The sequence below is a fragment of the Syngnathus acus genome, chromosome 13, assembly GCF_901709675.1.
Source record: "Syngnathus acus chromosome 13, fSynAcu1.2, whole genome shotgun sequence".
NCBI classification, from domain to species: Eukaryota; Metazoa; Chordata; class Actinopteri; order Syngnathiformes; family Syngnathidae; genus Syngnathus; species Syngnathus acus.
In genome coordinates this window covers 11238559-11260754 of record NC_051098.1, presented here as the reverse complement: position 1 = coordinate 11260754, position 22196 = coordinate 11238559, and the positions used below count along the sequence as shown (strand labels likewise).

The 22196-nt window shown below is 41.8% G+C and overlaps 4 protein-coding genes across 4 annotated transcripts in view; 1 reads left to right on the top strand and 3 right to left on the bottom strand.

The window, feature by feature from the left end:
- Positions 1–281: 281 nt before the first annotated feature.
- On the bottom strand, positions 282–5038 carry bace1 (beta-secretase 1). The gene is made up of 9 exons (XM_037267559.1): positions 4724–5038; positions 3994–4082; positions 3563–3779; positions 3196–3333; positions 2967–3101; positions 2754–2855; positions 2442–2591; positions 2109–2280; positions 282–1977 (listed from the first exon to the last, which is right to left on the bottom strand). The coding sequence occupies exons 1-9, from the start codon at positions 5036–5038 to the stop codon at positions 1739–1741; spliced, it is 1557 nt and encodes a 518-aa protein (XP_037123454.1). The 3' UTR covers positions 282–1738.
- A 505-nt stretch (positions 5039–5543) lies between these two features.
- Positions 5544–7406, bottom strand: LOC119132742 (T-box transcription factor TBX1-A-like). Its single transcript, XM_037268216.1, has 7 exons — positions 7394–7406; positions 7163–7289; positions 6985–7086; positions 6738–6909; positions 6497–6652; positions 6173–6414; positions 5544–5997 (listed from the first exon to the last, which is right to left on the bottom strand). The coding sequence occupies exons 1-6, from the start codon at positions 7404–7406 to the stop codon at positions 6274–6276; spliced, it is 711 nt and encodes a 236-aa protein (XP_037124111.1). The 3' UTR covers positions 5544–5997; positions 6173–6273.
- A 1196-nt stretch (positions 7407–8602) lies between these two features.
- On the bottom strand, positions 8603–10276 carry apoa1b (apolipoprotein A-Ib). The gene is made up of 4 exons (XM_037267561.1): positions 10182–10276; positions 9754–9805; positions 9501–9645; positions 8603–9347 (listed from the first exon to the last, which is right to left on the bottom strand). Exons 2-4 carry the CDS (start codon positions 9794–9796, stop codon positions 8738–8740), a joined length of 798 nt encoding a protein of 265 aa, XP_037123456.1. The 5' UTR covers positions 9797–9805; positions 10182–10276; the 3' UTR covers positions 8603–8737.
- A 2325-nt stretch (positions 10277–12601) lies between these two features.
- Positions 12602–22196, top strand: part of LOC119132739 — a 21592-nt gene continuing 11997 nt past the window's right edge. The window contains exons 1-18 of the mRNA XM_037268212.1: positions 12602–12883; positions 13010–13048; positions 13100–13170; positions 13310–13421; positions 14062–14254; positions 14556–14663; positions 14817–14918; positions 15256–15350; positions 15647–15675; positions 15743–15786; positions 15951–16052; positions 16244–16327; positions 16447–16523; positions 16639–16765; positions 16960–17058; positions 17131–17192; positions 17446–17557; positions 17926–22112. Coding sequence (XP_037124107.1) covers positions 13128–13170; positions 13310–13421; positions 14062–14254; positions 14556–14663; positions 14817–14918; positions 15256–15350; positions 15647–15675; positions 15743–15786; positions 15951–16052; positions 16244–16327; positions 16447–16523; positions 16639–16765; positions 16960–17058; positions 17131–17192; positions 17446–17557; positions 17926–22112 — 5576 coding nt within the window. The 5' untranslated portion in view covers positions 12602–12883; positions 13010–13048; positions 13100–13127. The remainder of the gene's footprint in view (positions 12884–13009; positions 13049–13099; positions 13171–13309; positions 13422–14061; positions 14255–14555; positions 14664–14816; positions 14919–15255; positions 15351–15646; positions 15676–15742; positions 15787–15950; positions 16053–16243; positions 16328–16446; positions 16524–16638; positions 16766–16959; positions 17059–17130; positions 17193–17445; positions 17558–17925; positions 22113–22196) is intronic.

Genomic DNA, 22196 nt, shown 5'->3' with positions numbered 1-22196 from the left:
ATCTGTGTTTTTAGGAAATAAAAAGACAACATATTTTTCTAAAGCCTTTAACGTATCTGTGAATATGCTATTGAGTCAATAGTATCATATAATTAATAAATAAAAAAATGCAATGCCTGATGCACAGTTGCTGAAGTGAAACAATACATATTCAATGCAACTGGGATGATGTGGTTCATTAAAAAAAATAGTTGTATATATATCATTTATAACTAAGCAGAAAATGGGTAATGGTTCATTATCTATTTGAGCCATTATAAAAAAAAAAAACCTTGCAAGGGTGTTTTAAATGACACTTTTTTCCTTTATTATTAATCAAACATTTTGTGGGCAAATTCCAAATGTTTATCCAGTTAAAAAAAACATCCAATAATGAATCGCATGTGGGATGCATGCAACATTTTTCTGAAACAATGTGTGTAAAATGCTCATGTTGTTGTGTTTTAAAGTGATAAAAATCTCACCAACTTCAAATTCTTTTTGATCAGTAAATAAGAAAAATATTTATAGACTGGGGTTATATACTCTGCCGAACTTCATAACGACAAAATCACTCCATCAGTTATTGCAATTAAAACTATATCAAATGAATTCTTGGGGTGTTATAAATGCGCCATTTGAAATAAATAACTGACTAAAAGCCTTAAAGGTTTTAGATTGACATTTAAAATACAATATCGATGATGTGCAATAATGCGGACTTTCTTTGCAACAATAACAAAATGTGGCGTACTGTCCTTCAGAACAAAATAAAAATCTGTCAAACTAATGTTATGTACAATAGATACACTTAAGATTAGAGTACGATAAGTGACATCAAATACTGACAAGGTGTTCAGCAGCTTCAAGCAAAACAAATTACGAGGTGATATAAGACATGTTAAGCTTACATAGTTTTCCTTAAGAATTCTTTGGCGGAGTTTGCGAAATAGTGTATTTGAACAGATGTCATTATATAATGTTCAGTAGTTTCATTCATTAAATCCGTCGGAATACTTTTCACGAGTACAGCTACACGCGAGCGCGCAAACAAACGCAGACATGCTGACATCTCATTCCTTTTTCGTCATAAGCAACAAAGAGTAGATCTAAAAACACACATTAAAACCACACACAGTTAATCATGCCATTGCACACGGTGTCAATTATGGCTCCCTAAACATTGTAAACATCCAGGTCAGTTCATTGCATCAAGCTCTGTAGTATTTTTCTCTTGGGTTACCATCTAATAAATATCTGTTTCTAATCAAGTATTTATTATAAATTGAAATCATATATAGATGCTGAAAGCTATTTGTTTCCCTTTTTCAGCCTTTGTTTATATAAGGCTGGTCTGCATAGTAGCCTGCATGAAACAGGAACCATTTGATTAATATTTATTTTACCATCACAAGCCTGTCTGTGCTTAGTTCTAGGACACACATGGTGTCTTTCAAGTATTTTCGTTTCCTCGCAAATAAATCTTCAATTATTTTTGCTTTGCCGCACAGACGGCTTCCTGTCAATAAGCGATAGCAAAGCAGTTTCTCTTAGCATCGCCACGACATCCAGCCATAACATTTTACAGTACAGTACAACAATAAATGGAGTGGTCTCGGTCCCAAATCAAAGTGTGTATTAGATTATGACTTCGGTCAACTATTTGCATGTGATGTATTGGAAATGGGAATACAAGGCTCCTTGTTAACCCAGCTAATTTGAGGGCTCCATGATTCCCGTAGTCTTCTGGTTCACCAGCTCATTTAAGAAGTGATATGTCATCAGAGAAGTCCCCCTGTGGGTGAAGGCAGCGAGCAAAGCGCCACTGGCACACCATGAGACACAATGGCAACATGAAGAGAGCACAGATACCCGCCATGATGTAGGCAATAGTCATAAGAGTGGACTCGTCCGTCTGGGGGATGTTGTAGCCGCAGTCTTCCAGATCAATACCGTAGAACGGGCCTTCCACAGAGGCTGTGCGAAACTCGTCATGAACTGGAAATGGCAGAGTGGGGTGGGTTGTGATCAGGAGAAAAAAGGTGGTTAAATTACAGTTAACTCATCTTTTTTGCAACCATCATCCTTTCATACAATACAAATCTATTTCTCCACACCATCTTACTCACCATGGCATGTGCTGACAGCAAAACCGATCCGGCTCTTTTCTCGATCAAACACCACATAGAATCCTTCCATGATAACCGCTCCCATAACTGTGCCGGTGCTCGACGGGGACACGGCAAACTTATAGCAGTCTTCCTGAGCAGAAGCGACATCCTCAACTGGCCGCAGGTATTGCTGGATAGAAAGACGAAAATGTCTGTTACAATTAAGGGTTTATGTTTTTTCCGCTATATTACAGCTGCGAGCAGTGGGGCTCGATAAACTTGGCTAAGTTGACCGTATAAATTGGTCCAGACTAAAATGGTGACAGCGAGACGAAAATTCTGTGCCTTTACCTGGGGCAAGATGGAGATTCGAAAGGACTGATTACGGTTTTCACTCATCAGATAGAGAGAGATGACTGGGAAGATATTCCAAGGTGTCGTTCCGGCTTGCCAACACACCAGCTGCTCGCCGAGCCAGAACCCAGACGGAAACTGTTCTGTCTGAAATACAGGCCGGGAAATGGGCTCATCAAGCTACCATACGACAGACCATTTTGCCATTTATGACCCAGCAAAATTCATGTGGGTCAGTCAGCTCATCTATCAGTTTATCCCTTCAATTTGATTCCAATCTGTAGACAAATTCAATAAATGTGTACTGACTGAGGAAGCTGCTTCAATCGCCTTGACAGCGGCCTGGAAAACTTTCCGGGGTAGTCGAAGGTTCGTGGTGCCACTGTCCACAATGCTCTTATCGTAATTGTACTGCAAAGAATAGAGAAATAACAAATAATAGCTTTTGCAATCAGCATCGCTCAAAAGATTTTTTTATCCTTGACTGAATACTGCTAGTGCCATCTGTGCATCACAGCTTACCTCCTTACAGTCCATGTTGAGGTCCTGTCCATTCACCTCAATACGCACGATAATGACCTCATAGTACCACTCCCTACGGATGGGAGTATACCAAAGCTCTCCCACAAAGAGGGATGTGTCTATGCCTCCGATTATCTACAGGATAAAAAAACATATAGTACCCTGCTGGCCATGCACACCGGATGATATACGGACTCATGTGTTTGTATCACTGCTGCGTGTGTCTTACCATGCTCCCTCCAACAGTGGCGCTGCCTAGGGAGTAGTTTTGGGTAAAGCCAGCACCACATAACTGGAGAGAGAAGAAGTTGGGGACAGGAGTCTGGCGAACCAGGGAATCGAAGAAGGGCTCCAATCTCTCATCAGGCTGAAATAAAACGATATTTACTTTTAATTATTATTTGGGGTTCATTTTAGTCTTCATTTGAAATATATTATTAATTGCAAAACAAGCAGTAGGAAAATGGGATTCCATTTTGTTTTGGTGTAAAAAAAAAAAAAAAATTTAAATAAACATGAAAAGCTCTCGCTATTTTTGCTTTTTAATTTCCTTAACTGACGTTGAGGAAAAGCAACAATCAGTGTCTATACCATACCCGTGCTATATCAGCATAAGCCAATCCAAGGATTCCTTCCCAGTTAGATCCATTGATGAAAAAGCGATCGGATTGGGTGATTGCAGCAATGTTGGCACGGAGCGTGGCATTTGGGCCGTGTGGAACGGAGACGAGATCTGTACCCAACTCGCCTTCCCATCGACCCTGGGTATATGGGACATACACGCTTCTTCCAAGGTCCCGGTAAGAGGTGGAACTGTTGATGGACAGCAATAACCATTTACCGATGATCATCAAATGCATAGATAGGATCTGTGTGTACTATCATTATTTTTATGCATTTATGAGGTCCATTGTCATTTGATGTTTTTGTAAGCAAATTAGTTAAAAAATGGAATATATCAGGGATTTAATTGCAAGGCCATGCCAAGAAATTGTGTATTTCTACTGCTTACTTTGAGAATACTCACAGTGAACGATGGTAGTATCTGCGCAAAAATGGATGAGCAGCCGCTCCAACAGCAAAGTTACTGCTTCCCGTATCCACAAGGATGTTCAGCTAGAGAGTGGAGAGAAACAGAAGTAATGTTTAAATATGCCCATATGACAACAATACTTGTATAAAAAGAAAGTTAGTCTGAAATCATGCAGTACATCAATCGTTTCCTGTATTTGCATCCACTCATCACCTCCGACACCACACAGTCTAGTTTGTCCTCTTTTGTAATGTCCTGAGTGATGTTTCCTGTCACCCTGAATGTCCTTCCCCTCCAGTTGAACCTCTCGGGTTGCCCATTCAAATCTCTGGCTCTTTATTTGGCTCCTCTTTGGTTTACATCTCAATGAGAGTATCATATTTTGCAGTCTGACAAACAATGAATGAAAGTTAACTAGGACATCTGCAGAATTGCTAGATTAGGTATACCTAATTCCTATTGATAACTAAAGTTATATTACGCACATTCTCCACGTTATGACATATAACCTTATTAAAAAATTTATATATATTTTTTTTTTCCATGCAAAATTTCACAGACTACACCCCTTTTTCTTTTTTGAATGTTTGCCAATGTATTCAAATCGCTGGAAATGCAGCGCTCCGAATATTGTCCGACAAAAAAATGCTGACGTTGATATAAAAAACTGACTGCAATGTCAGAGATTGAGTTTTAATTCCATTTACGATTAATACTAAATTACCTTTTGCGGAGGAGAGCCCACAGCCATCTCCACGTAATAGCCCTGCCCGGACTTCCCCCGCAGGTTGTCGATCATATCTACGAAGTTGATGCCGCTGGGTGTCACTCCCCTCCGCCGGCGAGCGCTCATCCTCCTCGCGTGGCCACCCTCGAGGGGCGGCGGTGATTCGGTGCGAGCTCCTTGGCTCAGAGGCAAGCGAATAGCTCGAGGCAGGCCCGAAGTGTCCGGCACCGGTTGGCCGCCGCCTAGCTGACACAGAATAGTCCACGCCAGAATTGCTGGCAGCAGGCGAGGTTGAGCTCTCGACGACTCCATGATGGAGCACAGGACCGTTGCAACTGGAGATGATGGCTTGTTTCCGCTCAATTTGACATTCACTTTCCGGCGACACGGGATAGTGGAGGTGGCGAGCGAGCTAAGATGACGGCTAAACCCATGACACAGTTGACCGTGCTCTGCCTCGGTGTACTGACGTAATACCACAACGGAGAGAGAAATCTTCCTTCTTCACACTCCTGAAATTCTTACTAAAACGATCTACATCATCTTCAGGCAACCCTCGGTGTTACGGAGAGCTCGGGGGCTACAACAATCGAAGGCCCGCGGCTTTTTCTCTCGTGGCGTCGGACGACCGAACGCAGTGATAACAAGGAGGCTGTCCGGCGGGTTGACGGCCTACTCGCATCCGCGCCCTTTACGAAGTCGTTCATCTTGTTCACCACCTCCCTGCCTCCTCCCGGTCTTCCTCCATCCGCCCTACTGCATCTTCAAGCTCGTCAACCCCAGCATCATCGTTCACTGGAAAAAGGGGCATTGACTTCCTGTGAGAAGTTTCAAAATAAAAGGTTTTTCGAAATAAAGGTCAGATGTGACGGGATCCAGTTTATCGGCGACCACGAGCACTATTAAGCATAGAAAATGTTTTAAAAGTACAGTTTAGTCAAGTACAAGTGGAGATTTTGTTTTAATAACACAACGGGGAAAAAAGCTTCTCTGTTCACAAATAGTTTGACCTCTTATTTACTTACATGGGCCTAGTGGAGGTAATAATAAAACATCCAATTGAAAATGTGAGTCACTGATGATCTCTCTCTCGCTCTCTCTCTACAACACATTGTTGCTTTGAGAAGATCCGGCACATTCCCAGTAAGACGGTAAGCGGAAGGAAGCTGGAGCTCCAAAATCCAAATTTCCATTGTTGCTTCCGACTACTGCATCTGCGAAGTTGCAACACTGTCCACTTTGCTCCATCAGATGCGAGACTGCCTCCTGTGCTGAAAATCCAAACAGATTGTGTTGTTGTTACACTTACAATTGTTACAAAACAATTAATGATTGTAAATTGTAAAAAAGACCAAAACAAAAAGTTACAGTAGATGTGTAGTATTTTCAGATATTACAATGAATATTATAGGACATCCATGTACAGAAAAACATTCCTCCACTCACTTTTTAAGCCCCTTTCCCTTCCTGTGTTTGTGACATTGCGCTCAGTCCTGTCCTCTGGTGGATGCCACATTCCGAGAGGCTTGGGAATGTTTCCCCTGGGTTCACATAAAGCATTTATCTGACACCTTCTTGAGGAAAACTTTACTCTGGATTAATTGTACAGTGTACACTAACCAATCCTGTGTGTCTGTTGTTCTGAAGCCTTTAGCAAATGGATTGCTAGCTATCTTCAGCTGAGTGATCTGGAAGTAAGATAGATTCAATTCCATCAGTAAGGACACATCTGAGAAATATTTCATTCCAAACCTGTCTGGGTTTTCCTACCCTGTGGTTTTGATAGGCAGTGACTGCCATGAAGCGAGTCTCGGGGAAGGAGAAGGAGCAAAAGTTTCTGTGTGCATTTAAATGGCTGTTGGGCGTTGTATCCACATATACCACGTGGAAGCGTGGCTGGTAGCGATGCATTGAATTCAATATCATCTGGCGGGGAGAAAAGGAGAAAAACATTTTGAACAAAAAAATTTTTCGATGAAAGATTCTTCTAAACAAAATGACAAAAACTGACATGCCCATTGTCATCCAGCAGGTTGTTGGTCAGCTTGAGCGTGTCAAAGGACACAGTCTGCTTCATCCACTGGGCTCCACGAGCTGGTGAGTCCGGGTGGAAGTGCATCCGGCTCGGGGCCGCAATATCCGCTCGACCTGCTACCAACCAGGATGAGCTGTGGAATGCATATCTGACACACACATTATAACCTAACTCACAATGGAATTGAATTTAAGATGATTAGATCATCATTGATCATATTTACCTATATCTTTTATCATCTACAGGAATAAAATCCATGAGCAGAACATATTCAGCAGTAGGATCCATTCCCGAGATTCGCACCTGGAACGTCGGAAACATCCTCCTGCCAGTTTTTGAACAGCAATGGAATCACAGGGGGAATTTCAAGCAGAAGTAGCAAACAGAATTTTAACAATTACCTTCCAGCTTTGGTGACGATCATTTCAGTACCTAGCTCGTCAAACTGCTGCCATAGCGAATGCATCTCCAGCTGAACTCTGACCTTATTGACTGGCGGGACCTTAACGCTCAACAGCGATGGACTGTCTGTGCAACACATCGAAGATAATGTACAGTTTTGAGACAATGTTGAACCTGAAGAGAGAACATTATACATAATCATCATCACATAAAGATACGATGTCACTTACCATTCCTCGACATTCTCGTAAAGTTTAGGGATTGTATGGCGAGTGTGTTCTTCTTGTAGCAGTTCCCTTTTTTATATCAACAGTTGAAAAGATGAAAAATGATAATCGCCCTCCAAGTCTTCCAAAAGCGCATCGCAACATTTGTGAGAGAGTGGTGGGAGCATCGGGAGTGCGGGTAGCTTTTATACATCTTCTGACTCTCACTGGGGACCACAATGCCTTCCTCATCCATTATAGTACACATAATGCCACTGACATGTACTAGTCACAGCTGCACATGTCTATGTGGCCCCGAGAGCTGTCACAATTAAACACACATTTTGGCAACAAATCACACAACCAAGCCGTGCTTACGTTAACGCCTATTTGATTTAGCCCAAAGCTGGCTTGTAACACATTATTAACTTTCAACTTATAGTTACTTTGTGTGGATGGATGTAGACTGAAACAAATCGATTCGATTTTTTATTGAGAATTTGAAAAGCTGAGTTTCATCACCACACTGATTGTACGGGTTGTTAATTCTTTAAAACTGAATACGGAAATGAAATCTGTGTTTGTTGTTATTTTCTTTATAATTTGGATTTGGGTGTGTTTGTGTACACGAGGGCACGAGCCGATTTGGTGGTGTTGAAGGTTTTCAGCCTGGGGTGTTTTTACCCTAATTAAGACCAGACTTAAGTTTGTCAATAAACCAGGTCACGTCTTGGATTTATCAACTCATTAATCACAGCTATGTGATCAACGATGACCTCTCAGCAGGCTGTCTGCCATCGCGTCACGTTTCTGAAAATATTAGAAAGTAAGGAAAAGTGATGATTTGAGAGGTAGAAGGATTCTGTCCTTCAGGATGGCATTCCTGGAATATTCCTTTTGTATAAAAAAGCTCCACTGTGGTTTATTTTAGCTAGTTTATTTCGAACTAGCATGAAAACAACCAAATAAGCTATTTTTACCGTTCTGAACCACATGAGACATTTTGTTTCTATATTTCTTACCCGATTATCAATTTCTTGAACAATGGGCATCTAAAAAAAAAACAAGATTTGCCCGAACGCCAGACATCCATTGCGAGTATTAATTTCCAAATAACGTTACAGGTGGAGAGTATTGTGTTATTCTGTGTGACTTCAAATGAAAAGATCTCACTTTTTTTATACGACATGATGAAAGTGTTTTAAAATGAGGACAACAGCACAAGGAGAAAGGTTTTCATAAACAGTCAGATGTTTATTCAGCTGTCTTTTGCCAGAACAGGTTTCATGAGACAAGCATCATCACAGATCCGCTTGTGATAGCCCAACGAAAGCTTGCATGTGCTAAGTGTGTACGTTTTCATTCAAATTATGCTTCACTAGCATTGAAGGTTTCGAAGACGGTCTGGAAGATAGTTTGGAGTTTCGTCTTGACATCTTCAACCAGTGGGTTAATCTTCTCTCTCAGAGCAGTGAGGTCTTCTGCTTTGAGAGATCTGGCATGGGCGTAGGCCTTTCCAATCTGGTCTTTGTATTCCCCCACGTATGGACCAATCAACTCTCTCAGCTCCACCAGACGAGCATCGACCTTGGTGCGCACAGCTTCAATGATGGGCACGAGAGCGGCCTTGGTCTCCTCAACGTTGACGGAGATCTTGTTGCGCAGGTCTTCCACAATGGGCTCCAGCTTGGCTTTCAGAGCATTCATCTGAGCATCGTGCTGGGCCTGGTACTCTGTGATCACAGGCTGCAGAAGCGTGCGGTACTCTTCGACGTGTTTCTCAACAACCTCGTTCAGCTTTATTTTGTAGGGTGCGAGTTGCAGCTCCAAGGCATCAACATCCTTCTTGACATTATCTCTGAAGGTTTGAGTAACATCACTGAGTGTCGAAACCACACCGTCGGTGAGGGGAGCGACGGATTCCTGTACGGTTTTGAGCTGAAGGTGAAGATCATCCAAGCGAAGGCCGATTACGTCTCTGGTTAAGAACAGGGAAAAGAAGAACACTTTTTAACAAGACATCGGATACTTTAAAATGGGAAAGGTGAATCAATCATTCGCATAATTCCATTGTTAGATCGAACAGAGTGTAGGACTGGTTTCAAAAAAGATATCAATGAAATGGCCTTACTTAAATTCTTTGTACTCTGTATCATCAAGCTGACCCAAGGCCTTTTTGACACTTTCTTTCATTTGAGTCAGATAGACGTCAACAGCAGCCCGGGCATGGGCCAGGGAGCTGGGTGCATCAGCCTGCAGAGAAGCAGCCTGGCAGCCTGTGTAGGGAAATATATGTTAAGCATAAAAAAAAAAAAAAGAATCATTGTTGAAGGAAGTCCAGAAGATTCCCTCAGAGGGTATCTAGTACCAATCAGAATACTCACCAACGGCCAGAAGCAAAGTGATAGCGAGAGCAACAAACTTCATGATGGAGGTCTAAAAAGAAAAAACAAGCGTGGTTGTTGTCAGTGTTAAATTTCAATTGTAAACAACACCAGCAAAGACGCTAAAATGTTAGACTCAGGTATCCAATAAGAATAATCTAACCAAAGCATCAGAGCACAACTCCGAGTTGACCCAAAGAATTAAATGAAAATGTGATTTGGACTGCTCTTTGAAATAAATCCAGACATAATCAGACACAATAATAAAACTAGCCTGTGCACCATCTTGACTAGGAGTTTTTTCAGAAGATATGATTTTCTAAGGAGCAGAAAATCTGTGCACCATGTCTAATAATTCAAGAAATTCTTTTGCCAAACATCCTTGTTCTACATCCCCAAATCCCACTTGCAGCGATAGCTTGTCTTACCTGGTGGAGTTCTTGAGGAGACTGTCAACTTGAGCAGGAGCAGACCTTTTATAGCGCTCAGATATGGGATGAGTCGTTGCATGGAGGCGGGAGGGAGGTGTGGGAGCTGTGTCTCCGTGGAAGTGGACCTCACCCCCCAGCCATCTCCCTTAGCAGGGGACCAAGTTGAGAGTTCAATGGTCACCTGCTGCGAGATCACTCGTCATGCACACAAAGACTTTTTATTCTTCTGCAGTCTAAGAGCATGTGGCATAACATCACTAAATAGCTCTTAATTGTTATTCATTAAACTAATGAGAGGTGAATAATAGATGCTAAATAATGACTGTGTAAAGCCAGACAAAGTTGAACTCAAGTGTTACGGGACGGGGCAGTAGAATACAGGATAAGTCAATAGTGTAGGTATGCAAAAGAAGGTGAAAGTTCAGATGACTCTATTTGAACTAGTCGGATTAGCCATTTTGTTTGCAGCGGATGAGACATTCACCTTGATACAAACACAGGCAGGACATGTCTACGGAAGATTCCATGGAATTAACACAAACTCCAGTGTCTAGTCACAAAAATTAAAAGGCCATGAACACATCGCACTTCAATTATACATCGGAGTGCAGTAAAATAATTGTGTGTGTGATTTGCAGACATGTGTGCGCGTGGGTGCATGTGTGTTTGTGTGCGTGGGTGCATGTGTGGCAGAGAGTGTAAATTTGATTAATAGGTCAAAGAGTGGCGTGTGCCATGCTGATGTTTGTTGCCTTATCTCGTGGACTTTGTCACAGTGGCTTCATGTCATGAAATTCGAGGAAAAGGAATGAATGTACCCCATCACCATCAGCCACATACTACACTATACTACACAAAAAAAAAAAAAAAAAAAAAACTCTTGAATCTTGAATATAGTGGCTCGATTGAAAGTCAGTTAGCCATAGAACATTGACCCGTGCAAAGCTCTCGATTGCACCATCACTGTACAGACAAATCTGATAAGGATGATCCACATATCAGCTGCTGACTTCAGAGCTGCTGACCAAGATGAAAATGGGCCTCTCAGAGGAATGGCTTTTATCTGGGACAGCAACCTTTGAGATGGCACTCAGTGCATTTCATCGATTTGGCATTCACACTTATCCGTCCATCTAGATAAGCGCCATCATTGTTATCAAGAGGACCTCAGTGCTCCTCCAACCTGCTCATTTCATAATGTTTGTACTGCAATGACAAATGTTGTGCTCAGTTTTTAACGTGTGCTTCTATTAATCATAATTTGACTTGTTTTATGGGCAGACAGGTGCAAAATGATTTTCAAGAGCTAATAAATATTTAATTGGCAAATCCACCACTTGATCAGACTCTGGCTGAGGGTCAGAGTTCATTTCATTGTTGCAGCTGATTTCATAATGGAGCACCGTTCTAAAACCAGCAGGGGAGGTTATCTCAGCTGTAAGCAACACTGAGGAGCTCTTCGCTTCCAACCCTATCCACCCCCCACATTATTTCAGATTAATCCGTTCAACCCTTGTGATGATGTTTTTGTCATGGCACATCTGTTGACCTCTGCTTTTATACTTGGGTCAAAGCTGTGGTTGTGTCATTGTAGGTTGCTTGACTCTATTTGAGTGGGCAAAGCAAGGTCATTCAAAATGAACTCAAATAACCAGAATTATTCTGGATTTTTTTATTATCATCCAATATTCAAATGATTACTAAAAGTGAAAATATTGTTTTCCAAATAGCCTGCCATGAGGTAATAGGTGACTATACTATCTTTTTTGTTTATGAGCGTCGCCATTTACCTCAGAAGATAAGGAACCTGCCAATACGCAGGTTTTTTTCAAAGCAAAAATGGGGTGAACAAGGGCATGCAAATTTCTTTTTTTTCTATTTTTGGGATTGTTACTACTTGAGATGTCAATCAAACAATACATCTGTGGGTCTCCTGATCTTTTCCGCATGTGATTTGGTGAATCATTTCAGACTCAAGGCCAGTCAGTGGGTGTCTAATACTCAAATTGCCCAACAAGTGGAGGTTATTCACCCATTACCCAAAAAGTCAAACCAGCCACAGAAAAACAAAACAAAACAACAGGATATGAATGAATGTCAGTGAGCTCAATCAAACAACAAAAATCAAGCGTAGAACAAATGAGTCTCTTATAGTTTTTCTGATTTACATTTACATGTAGTTTCCTATGCTGTGAATGAGTTCGGGTTAGAGTTGGAAATAGCACACACGCGCGCGCGCGCGTGCACGTTATTAATATGAGAAGTGTGCACATTCGGTCGGACACGTACGGTAGCCGTGGTTTCAAGTCCTACGGTAGGTGACGTCATGCTTGAAGGTGAACTGACGATTTTTTTTGTACACGCCTTGAAAAATACTCCTCTCCCAAATGTAACCAAACAAAAATAGCAGAAAGGCGAAGCGCGAGACAGTTTTAACATGTAACCAGTTTTGCATCTGCCATTTAAAAAAAAAAAAAAAAAAAAAAAATTTTAGCGTCAGTCCTCCTCCTGACTGCAGAACAAGTAAAATAGCTGTTTAATTGTTGGATTATCCGCTGCTATTATATGAGCATTTCTCCCAAAAGGTTTGAATGAAACATTTGCCATGAAGCATCCTTCAACAGTCACGTGTGTGACGACGTGTGTGACGAAAATGCTTTTGACATCAGATTTGTTCTCCAAAATGACCGAGGGGTCGCCTTTTCAAGATTCAAGAGTTTTTTTTATTCGCCATGTTTGAGCGTGCCAAACAAGGAATTTGACTTCGGTAAATCACACTCTCTGTTCAACATTTAGGTGACTAACAACACTCGGGACATGTCTCTCTTTTGCTTCCATAACGCTCATGTCTTGTCTGCTTATAGGTAAAATAACAATTATTATTATTATTATGAATTTATTTTTACATAATATAGGCCTTCTTGTTAGGTGTCAGCAGTAGCTATGAGTAGCTTGAAGAATCCAGAGTCTGATCACTCTGAAGAAGGTAGGCACTGTGTAAGCATATCCTATGCCTAAACATTCAATCCAATTACTCCATGTTAGACACATATGTGTCCATTTTGGGGCTGGCTGAATCCGATAACTGCCCACAGGTCGATATTAATTCCTGTTATTTCTATCAGATATCAGGGTGTACGCACGGGACATAGGAATTGATCCAGACAATGAGCCAGAGCTTTTGTGTTTAGCTAGGGAAGCTATATTTGCCCATCTGCCCCCAGGGTGGACTGAAAGGTAAGTGATGCAGGCCTCCATTTTGACTTCTTTATGGTTTGACACAGTGTCAATTATTTCCATAAGTGACTTATGTTTATTTATTTAGCACTTTTCCACCTGCAAAGAACATGTTGCTAATTAGTGGGTATATGATGACGTCAAGATTTTACATACAAATGATCAACACACCTGTTAAGTGAGCCAGTGGATAACTGACTCGGGCTTAGTTGATACAAAACTGTCAGCCATTTTGATGTGGCAATATCTAGAAAGCCGGAGCGACATTCGTGTCAGCATTCACGGTTTGACCTGTTTATAATACAACTTTACCACCATCTTGTGGCATCTCGGTGCCAAGGAACTACTCGTTGAAGTGAGTTGAGAAACCGTAATGCTTTAGCGTCACCTTGTGCCTTCTACCTGTACGTACAGGCAATTCTAAACATTTGAGGGAAAACTCAATTAGAGAGGATTGCCTTTTGGCTTCTACGAATAATAAGGGTTCACTAACTATTTGGCACATTTGATGTGCTCATGAATGTACCTGAGTGTGCCGTGGACTTTTTAGACTGGATTTATTGCTGTTTGATTTATAATTTGGTTTTTCAATGAGCCAATTACGTTCTACTCTTGACTACAACTGATTTTACCCCTACAGCTATGATGAGAGTGGAAACCCAATATTTCACAACCACTATTTGCAGACAACCACTAATGAACACCCCTGTAAAGTGCAGTACCGTAAAATGGTGGCTCAGGAACGTGAGCGTATCCAGCGCACCGGTGCCGTTGGAGGCTTTGTAATCCAACTGGACAGAAAAGAGACTGAGGAGACGAATAATACGCACGCAGTGAGTGGCTTAATGATAAATACCCCCCCCGCCAGTCCACCCACAAGGGTGAGCCGGAGAGTCTCCCATCTGACTAATAGGAAAAAATGTACATATATTTGGAATCACACAAATTGCTGTCTTTGAGCTCTTTGTCCAGTTGATAGATCTCTGACTCCATGCAATGTAGTAAGCATCTAGATTCTAGGGTGAAAAAAATTCATATTTGTCTGGCGCCACTTTTTAATGTTAAATTCCTCCTTCGACTTGGTTCTATCCATCACCAGATCGCAAGCAAATATTGTGTTTCTTCCTTTTTTAGGCACATTTCTTCAGTGGATTCTTAAGTTTAATAAGCTGCAAGTGTGATGAAACAACATCCCTGACACTGATCAGCTTTGACGACGATGTCATCTTCTCAGAAAAGGAGGTACATTAACACACGTGTACACTTGTCACGTCTGAAGAATTCAGATGACATTTTGCTGTCATGTACAATTATATAATGTGTGTTGAAGTTAAATTGTTTTATTCATCTGCATGTGTGTGTTGCTTTAACGTGTGCACTTGTGACCACATCTAGTACTCTGGGGGCACTGTTAGTGGCGGTCTAGCAGAGAAGTTGGAAATCCTTCTTGATAAGCCCCATTCTTGGGACCAGAGTAGCGGCTCGCCACTGCAACAGGTACATGAACTTGGTTCGAGCCAATGTTATCCTGTGTTTTCTCAGGGTGCTAAAAAAGATATAACTTCAAATTCCAGCTTTAAATGCATAGAATTTGGTTGTACATATGAAGAATAAAATTTGGTTGTACATTGTACACATGAATAATAAAGCTCATTTATATATATGGTTATACATTTATCTATAATCCACTCACTCATTGTGACCCTTAATTGCTTAGTGTTGACTTGTGAGATTTTGCTAAATTATTTTAACTTAGTCCACACTCATATTATAATGCTCTTTTAAGGCATGTAGTATAATCTTTCATTATTTTCTTTTCTAATTAAATAATAAGCTGTCTAGCGGATTTCCGATCTCCGACAATTCTATTTACTGTGATAGTCAGCTGGAGACGGATGAAAAAGATGAGGAGACTGATACTGACAAGAGGTTTGTTTTGTCTTTTTATTTTGTTTCATGATGTCATTAATGTAAAACAGACAATAAAAATCATTTGATAAGTCCTAAAATGTTCCTAACTATTTTTACAATGTTAGCTCTGACAGAACAGAATTACTTGGACTCGTCTTCATTATGTCACGTGTGTGCGTCACTTTTGACAATTATTTTTTTATTTATTGGTTTATTTATGTGTTTATTAGTTTATTTATTGGTTTATTTATTTATTTTATTGTTTGGTAATACAACTTAAATTGATTTGCACCTCTCGTTCAACACTCCTTCAGCCCAGATGAATCAAGAAATGACTCCTCTGGTGAGTATTACAATAGTGGATCATAAACTAGAACACAATCAGAGCACTGATGCTGTTTGTGACCCAGCAGCCAAAGAGGACCAGGAGAAAGACCTTTTCAATAAACCTGGAGTAAGTAGAGTAATTGATAAATAATGATTTTTATCAAATCTGTGTGAAATTTGCTGATGACAAGTGCAGTATTTCGTTAAAAGTTTTTTAATCGACAGTTGAATCCATTTAAATCTACTCCAAAACACAATAAGGTGATCCAGTGAAAATTTTTGCTTTGTCAGCCTTCTTTTTACAGAGGATTCTTGAGTGTTTTAGGCTTTGGGAAGGGTGAATGTTTTTTCTATGCACCTTCAAGAAGTGATCATGAAGACAATGCAAAGGAGGTAACTATATACATCACAATTGCTCATTAAATATATATCACTTCAGTTGTTGGCAGAACTACTTTTGTAAACATGAACAATTTGTTTTTTTTTGTGCGTGTACAATTCTGTACACTTGCTGCTGATAGTTAGCTGTAACAAATGCATTTCCAGCAAAACTTGAATGTTCTGTGCATATTTTATTTTGTCAGGGTTTCTTTCACAGTGGATTCTTGAGTATTATGCATACCAGGGAAGATGATCAAGTAGATATTGGTCTCATGGCTGAAAAGGAAGTGAGCAACACCAGTAGATGAATAGCAAAACAACATTTTTGCAGGGGCTCTTCTGAGATCTTGTTGACTTGAAAGTGATGAATTAAAAGTTTGCTTTTTGTCCTATTTGTGTCCTGAAGAATCCTCTTTGCTTTGACTATCTGCTAGAGATGGATATCAAAGAACAGGCAGATCAGGTGACTGAGGCTCCCAAAAGGTTTGTCTTGTGATCGTTTTGTTTTCTAGAATATTCTGTTATACTATTTCTAGAAAATAGTGACTGATCGAATTTGTGGTTAAATTTCCCCACTCTTCTTATCGCTGCCTGCCAGCCAAGCAGAATCAAGCAACGAGTCATCAAGCACATGCGTCTGGAGTGAACCAAAGTATGGACACAACACAGGCACTTTTGATATTGAGGGTTCAGAAGACGAGGAGGAAGACGACTCACCCATAACAGTTAGTGGCTGATGATGAAAGTATTAGTTTAAGTTTAGTGCAATGGCAATGTAGATATTGTGTTTCAGTTCATTTGCTTCCACTAAGATTTTGGTTTTGGTCTTTTTTTTTCCATTGCTTGTTTGTTTTCATTTTATTTTGAGAGGGTGGATTAAGATGTAATGTACATGTTTGTGTTTGTATTTGTACCGTAGGACTCAGCAGTGGCCATCGGGGTTGTAGATCCAGCAGAGGAGATAACTGAGCTTGAGGTCCAGTCTGACGACCAAAGTCCAGAATCACCAGAGCAGGAGGTTAATTAATTAATTAATTAATTAATGATTAATCAAAACTTGATCACTATTTTGTTCTTGTTGTGTTTTCAGGTTTCAGAAAGAGTTTTGGACAGCAGTGATTCTGTTTTTGAGACAGAGACTAGTAGTAAGAGGTTTGTTCTTCTAAATTCAACCATGAAAGCAACTATTAGCCTAAAAGCATCAACTCAATCACAATCGGACTGTTCTGATTATCTAAGAACACTACGCCTTTTAGCTGAGCTGGTTTCATCATTTCGTGTTAAATGCAATAAGTTGTCAATTTCAAAGAAATGACATGAAGACTCCAAAATTAGAAAATAAAATACAATTTCAGAGTGCTATCTGTGTTTTTTGTGTGTTTTTGTACTATTGTCCTCCCTGTAGCCAAGACGAGTCGGGGAACGACTCCTCTGTTGAAGATGAGGACATCCAGTGCGGTGTTACTTGTGGGCGCTCACTAGCTAAGCACGAAGAAGACTTTCCCAAAACAAGTGATGTGAGTGGATGTTTGAGCACATGAACGTGTGTCAAAGTCTCTGTGGAGTAATTTACATTGGCTGTATTTTATCACGCGCTAACTTATTTTAGGAAGAATCACCAACAGTCATATTATTTTTTGTAACATATCAGTAGTCACAGCGATCACATTTCACGCCAATATTGATTGTTGTCGTCTACTTTGAGAAGTTTGGAAGTGGGCTGAAATTTAATTTACCCCATGTAGAGAACCCAATCTCCACATAAGAAGGTCCGAGTGCTAACCTCCAATACACTGTGAAGCGCTCTTTAAAACACAAGACTTAAAATATTGAATGTGTCCAAACATCTTCCCAGGTGCATATTTTTGAATTACCTTGTCAACAGGTACCAACTAAGGAACTGCTGAGAAAGACGGAAGAGGAGAAGGAGGAGGAGATGGAGCTGTTTGAAAGGGAGATGGAGAAAAAAATACCACTCCGGAAGGAGATCTTTCTGGATGCTGAGCAATCAAAATGGCAAAAAGCGTTGAGTACACTCTTTTGCCAGGAGGAACTGATGAGAGATGAAGATGGGCCAGCGGAGCAGTCAAAGAAGGAAAAGGAAATGATGTTGCGTCACCAACTAGACCAGTTGAGCAAAGAGGAGGAAGAGGAGGAAATGGAAGAATTGAGGATAGAGAAAGACAAACAAATGTGGCAACAAAATGAGGCGATAAGGAGAGAAGATAAGTTAATGAGGGACGAGGAGACAAGTGTACGGCTTCACCAGGAAGCATCGAGAATGAAAGAGGAGATGGATCGATTTGAAGCTGGAATGAAGACAGCACATCTCCACAAGGAGAAACTCCTTACGGATTGTCAGGAGAAGCTTTTGAGAAATAAAGAGGAGGAAGCAGAGCAGTTCAAATGGAAACTGGAGATGCAAATGCATCCTTGCCAGAAGGAAGAGGAGATAGAGCAATTGAGGCACATCCAGGAGGTACGGATTAGTCGACAAAAGGATGAGCTGATAAGCGAGGAAGAGGAAGAGATTGCTCGATTGATGACGGAAAAAGAGACAAGAGTCTGTCGACAAAAGGTGGAGTTGAGGAAAGAGGAAGAGGAAGAAGTGGAGAGATTGAAGCACGCAAAGGAAATGAGACTTCGTCACCGCCGGGAAGAACTGAGAAAGGGGGAAGAGGAGGAGGAGGAATGGTTGAAGAGGGAAATCGACATGAGGAAATGTTCCTTTGAAGAGGAGCTCAATCGAGCTCAAAGGGAGGCAGAGCTGTTATTGATGCAAAAGCAGATGAAGCGGCAATTCTGCCTCGAAGTGCTCAGGAAAGAGGAAGTGGAGCAAGCAGAGCAGTTGAAGAGGGAAAAGGAGATACGGATGTTTCAACAAAAGGAGGAGCTGATGGAAGAGGAAATGGAGGAGGTGGCACTCTTGAAGAAGGAGGTGGATGAAAGAATCCGTCGCTACCTGGAAGAGCTGAGATGTGAGGAAGAAGAGGAAGCACAGCAACTGAAGCAGGAGAAGGAGATGAGAATGCAGCACCACCTGGAAGGGCTCCAGAGAGAGGAGGAGGAGCAGGCGGACGTTTTGAAGAATGAGAAGAATGTTCGATTTAATCTAAGCCAGGAACAACAGCTGAGAGAAAAGCAGGTGGAGGAGGAGAGGTTGAAAAATGACATTGAAAGGAGCAAACGTCTTCATGAAGAGGAGCTTCGCAGGGAGGAAGACGAGGCTCAGCAAAGGAAAAGGGCCACGAGAACACATTTACGACAACAAGAGGAACTCGCGAGACATGAAGAGGAGCAAACGGCGAGAGACAAAATGATGCAGCTGCACCAAGAGGAAATGAGGAGAGAGGAAGAAGAGAACGAGCAGTTGATGAGGGAAAAGGATTTGAGGAACTCTCTCTTAACCGATCAACTTAGCAGAGAGGAGGAGGAGGTTGCGTGGCTAAGGAGGGGCAAAGAGATGAGAATCAGGCTTTATCAGGAGAGGCTGAGAAGAGAGGAAGAGGACGAGGTGGAATCTTTCAAGAGAAAACAAATGACCAGAATGTGCCTACACCAGGAGATGCTTAAAAGAGAAGAAGAAAAAGAAGTGGAGCAGCTACAGAGGGAAAGACAGACGAGAATGAGTGTCTTCCAAGAAGAACTGAGAATACAAGAGGTGAATGAGTTGGAGAAATTATGGAGGGAAATGACAGAGAGATCACATCACCTCCTGGAGGGGTTGCAGGAAGAGGAAAAACCTTTGACGATGGAAAATGCTGGGAGAAAAAATATTCAGTCTAGCAGTGAAGGAAAGAAGGCAAAACGGCTAAAGGGACAGAAGAAGGAGAGAAGGTTGGAGAAGGCCAAATCGTGGCTTCGCAGGAAAGAGCACAGCACAAAGAAAGAAGCAAAAGGGCTTTTTATGGGGGAGATGGAGAGACCAAGGATAGACCATGGAGAAGAACTGCAAAGCGACAATGAGGCAGAAAAATCAAAGAGAGAGATGACACAATCATGGATAAGTCTGTTCAGCACAGCAGGAGAAGTGGAAGGGCAATTTGCAAAGAAGATGGATTCAAGAACAATGTGCCATGGAGAGGAGAGAGAAAGGACACAATCGTGGCTAACCCAGGAGTCAAGCACAGAAGAAGAAGTGGCGTGGAAATTTCCAAGGAAGATGGAGTCAAGAACAATGCTCCATGGAGACGAGACGGCGGTGACACAGTCGTGGCCAAGCCAGGAGTCCAGCACAGAGAAAGAAGTGGAAGTGCACTATGTAAGGCACATTGGGGCAAAAACAAGACTCCGTGGGGGAAGACTAAGAAGTCAAGATGAGGAAGTCGGCTTCTGGGAAAGAGAGAGCAGAGTGCAGCTCCGCCACGAGATGAGAGAAAATGAGTTTGGAAGATTTAGGAGAGAGAAGACGAGATCGTGGCCCTGCAGGAAGGAGCACGGCTCAAGGGAAGGAGTGAAAGGGCTCTTCATAGGGGGAACGGAGACGCAAACAAGTCTCCATAAAGAGGGCTCCAGAAGTGAAGATGATGAGGGAGAGCTCTTCAACAAGGAGAAGATCCTATCGTTGGTCCGCCAGGTGGAGCTGAGGAGAGAAGAGGATGAGGCACAACAGTCGGAGCGAGAGAAGACAAAAACATGGCCTCGTATGAAGGAGCGCAGCACAAAGAAAGAAGCAAAAGAGCTCTTTAGGAGGGAGATCGAGAGAAAGAGAATGCTCCGCGAAGATGAGTCGAGAAGTGATGATGAGCAGGAAAAGGGGCAGATGCAGCTCCATCTGAAGAAGGTGATGAGGAAAGAGGATAAGGAACAGCAGTTTGAGAGAGAGAAGGCAAAATCGTGGCCACGCAGGAAGGAGACGTTTAAAGGGGAGCTCCCTAAGGATGAACTGAGAAATGAGGATGAAGAGGAAGGGAGCTTGAGAAATGGGCTGAGAATGTCGCTCAGCGAGGGGGGGTTGAAGGAGACTGAGGATGAGGCAGAACGTCCAGAGAAAGAGAAGACAAAATCAGGGATTTGCACAGAGGAAGATATCAAATTTAGATTGATAAAAAAAATTGAAACACAAACAAGTTTCCATGAAGATGAAGTGGGGGATGAGGAAGATGAGATATGGTGCTCCTCAGGAGATGAGGAAAAGGAAGGCCCGGTGGGGAGTCAGAAGCAGGTAGAAAGGTCAAAACAGGAAAATGAAACGCATGTCCAGCAGGAGGTAAGAAAAGATGATGCGGAAGAGGAGGAGTTTTTAAAAAGGCAAAAACAAAGAAGGATTTTTCTTATCACTGAAAAACTGAAGCAAGAGGAAGAAGAGGAAGTGGAGGAGTTACAAAGAGAAAAGGACACAAGAATGCGCCAGTACAAAGAGAAGCTCCGAAGAGATGAAGAAGTTGAGGCAGACAATTTAAAGAGAGCAAAGGAGCAGAGAATTTGTCTCCTTCTGGAAAAACTGAAGCAAGAGGAAGAGGAGGAGGCAGAGAGGCTGAAGAGAGACAAAGAGATGCGAATGAGTCTCCTACATGAGAAGATGCAGAGTGAGGCTGAAGATGGGCAATCCAAGTGGGGAAATGAGGGAAGAACTTGGCTCCACCAGGAGGAACAGAACAAGCACGGAGAGGAGGAGAAAAGGACTCGAGAGGACGAGGAAAGGACTCGAGAGGACCTGCGGAAAGAGGACAAGGAGGCAGCAGAGGAAACGGCCCAGGTAGGACAATCAAGGAACGAAAAAGAGAAGACCTCTCATCTCCAGGAGGAGGTTCAGGTTCAGAGAACACGTCACAGCCAGGAAACATCGAGGAACGCTGAAGACTACGAGGACGAGCAGTTCAAAATGGAGGTGAAGCCAACGCATTACTCTCAAGATAATCTGAAGACAGAGGAGGATAACGACGCAGAGCAGTTAAAGGCCGAAAGTGAAAATAGAATGGATCGTCTCCAGGATGAGCTGAAGAGAGAAACGGAGGAGTTGATCAACAAATTGAAGGCTGAGAAGCAGAAGAGAACTCGGCTCCGACAAATAAACCAGTGGGGGGAAACTGAGGAGAGAAAACTCAAGACTGAGTACAAGGAAAGGCTGAAGTAGGAGAATTGTATTTGTTCTATGAAAATGTATTTGTGTAAGGCATTCATCATCGTTTGTTTTACAAGTATCAAAATATTTAA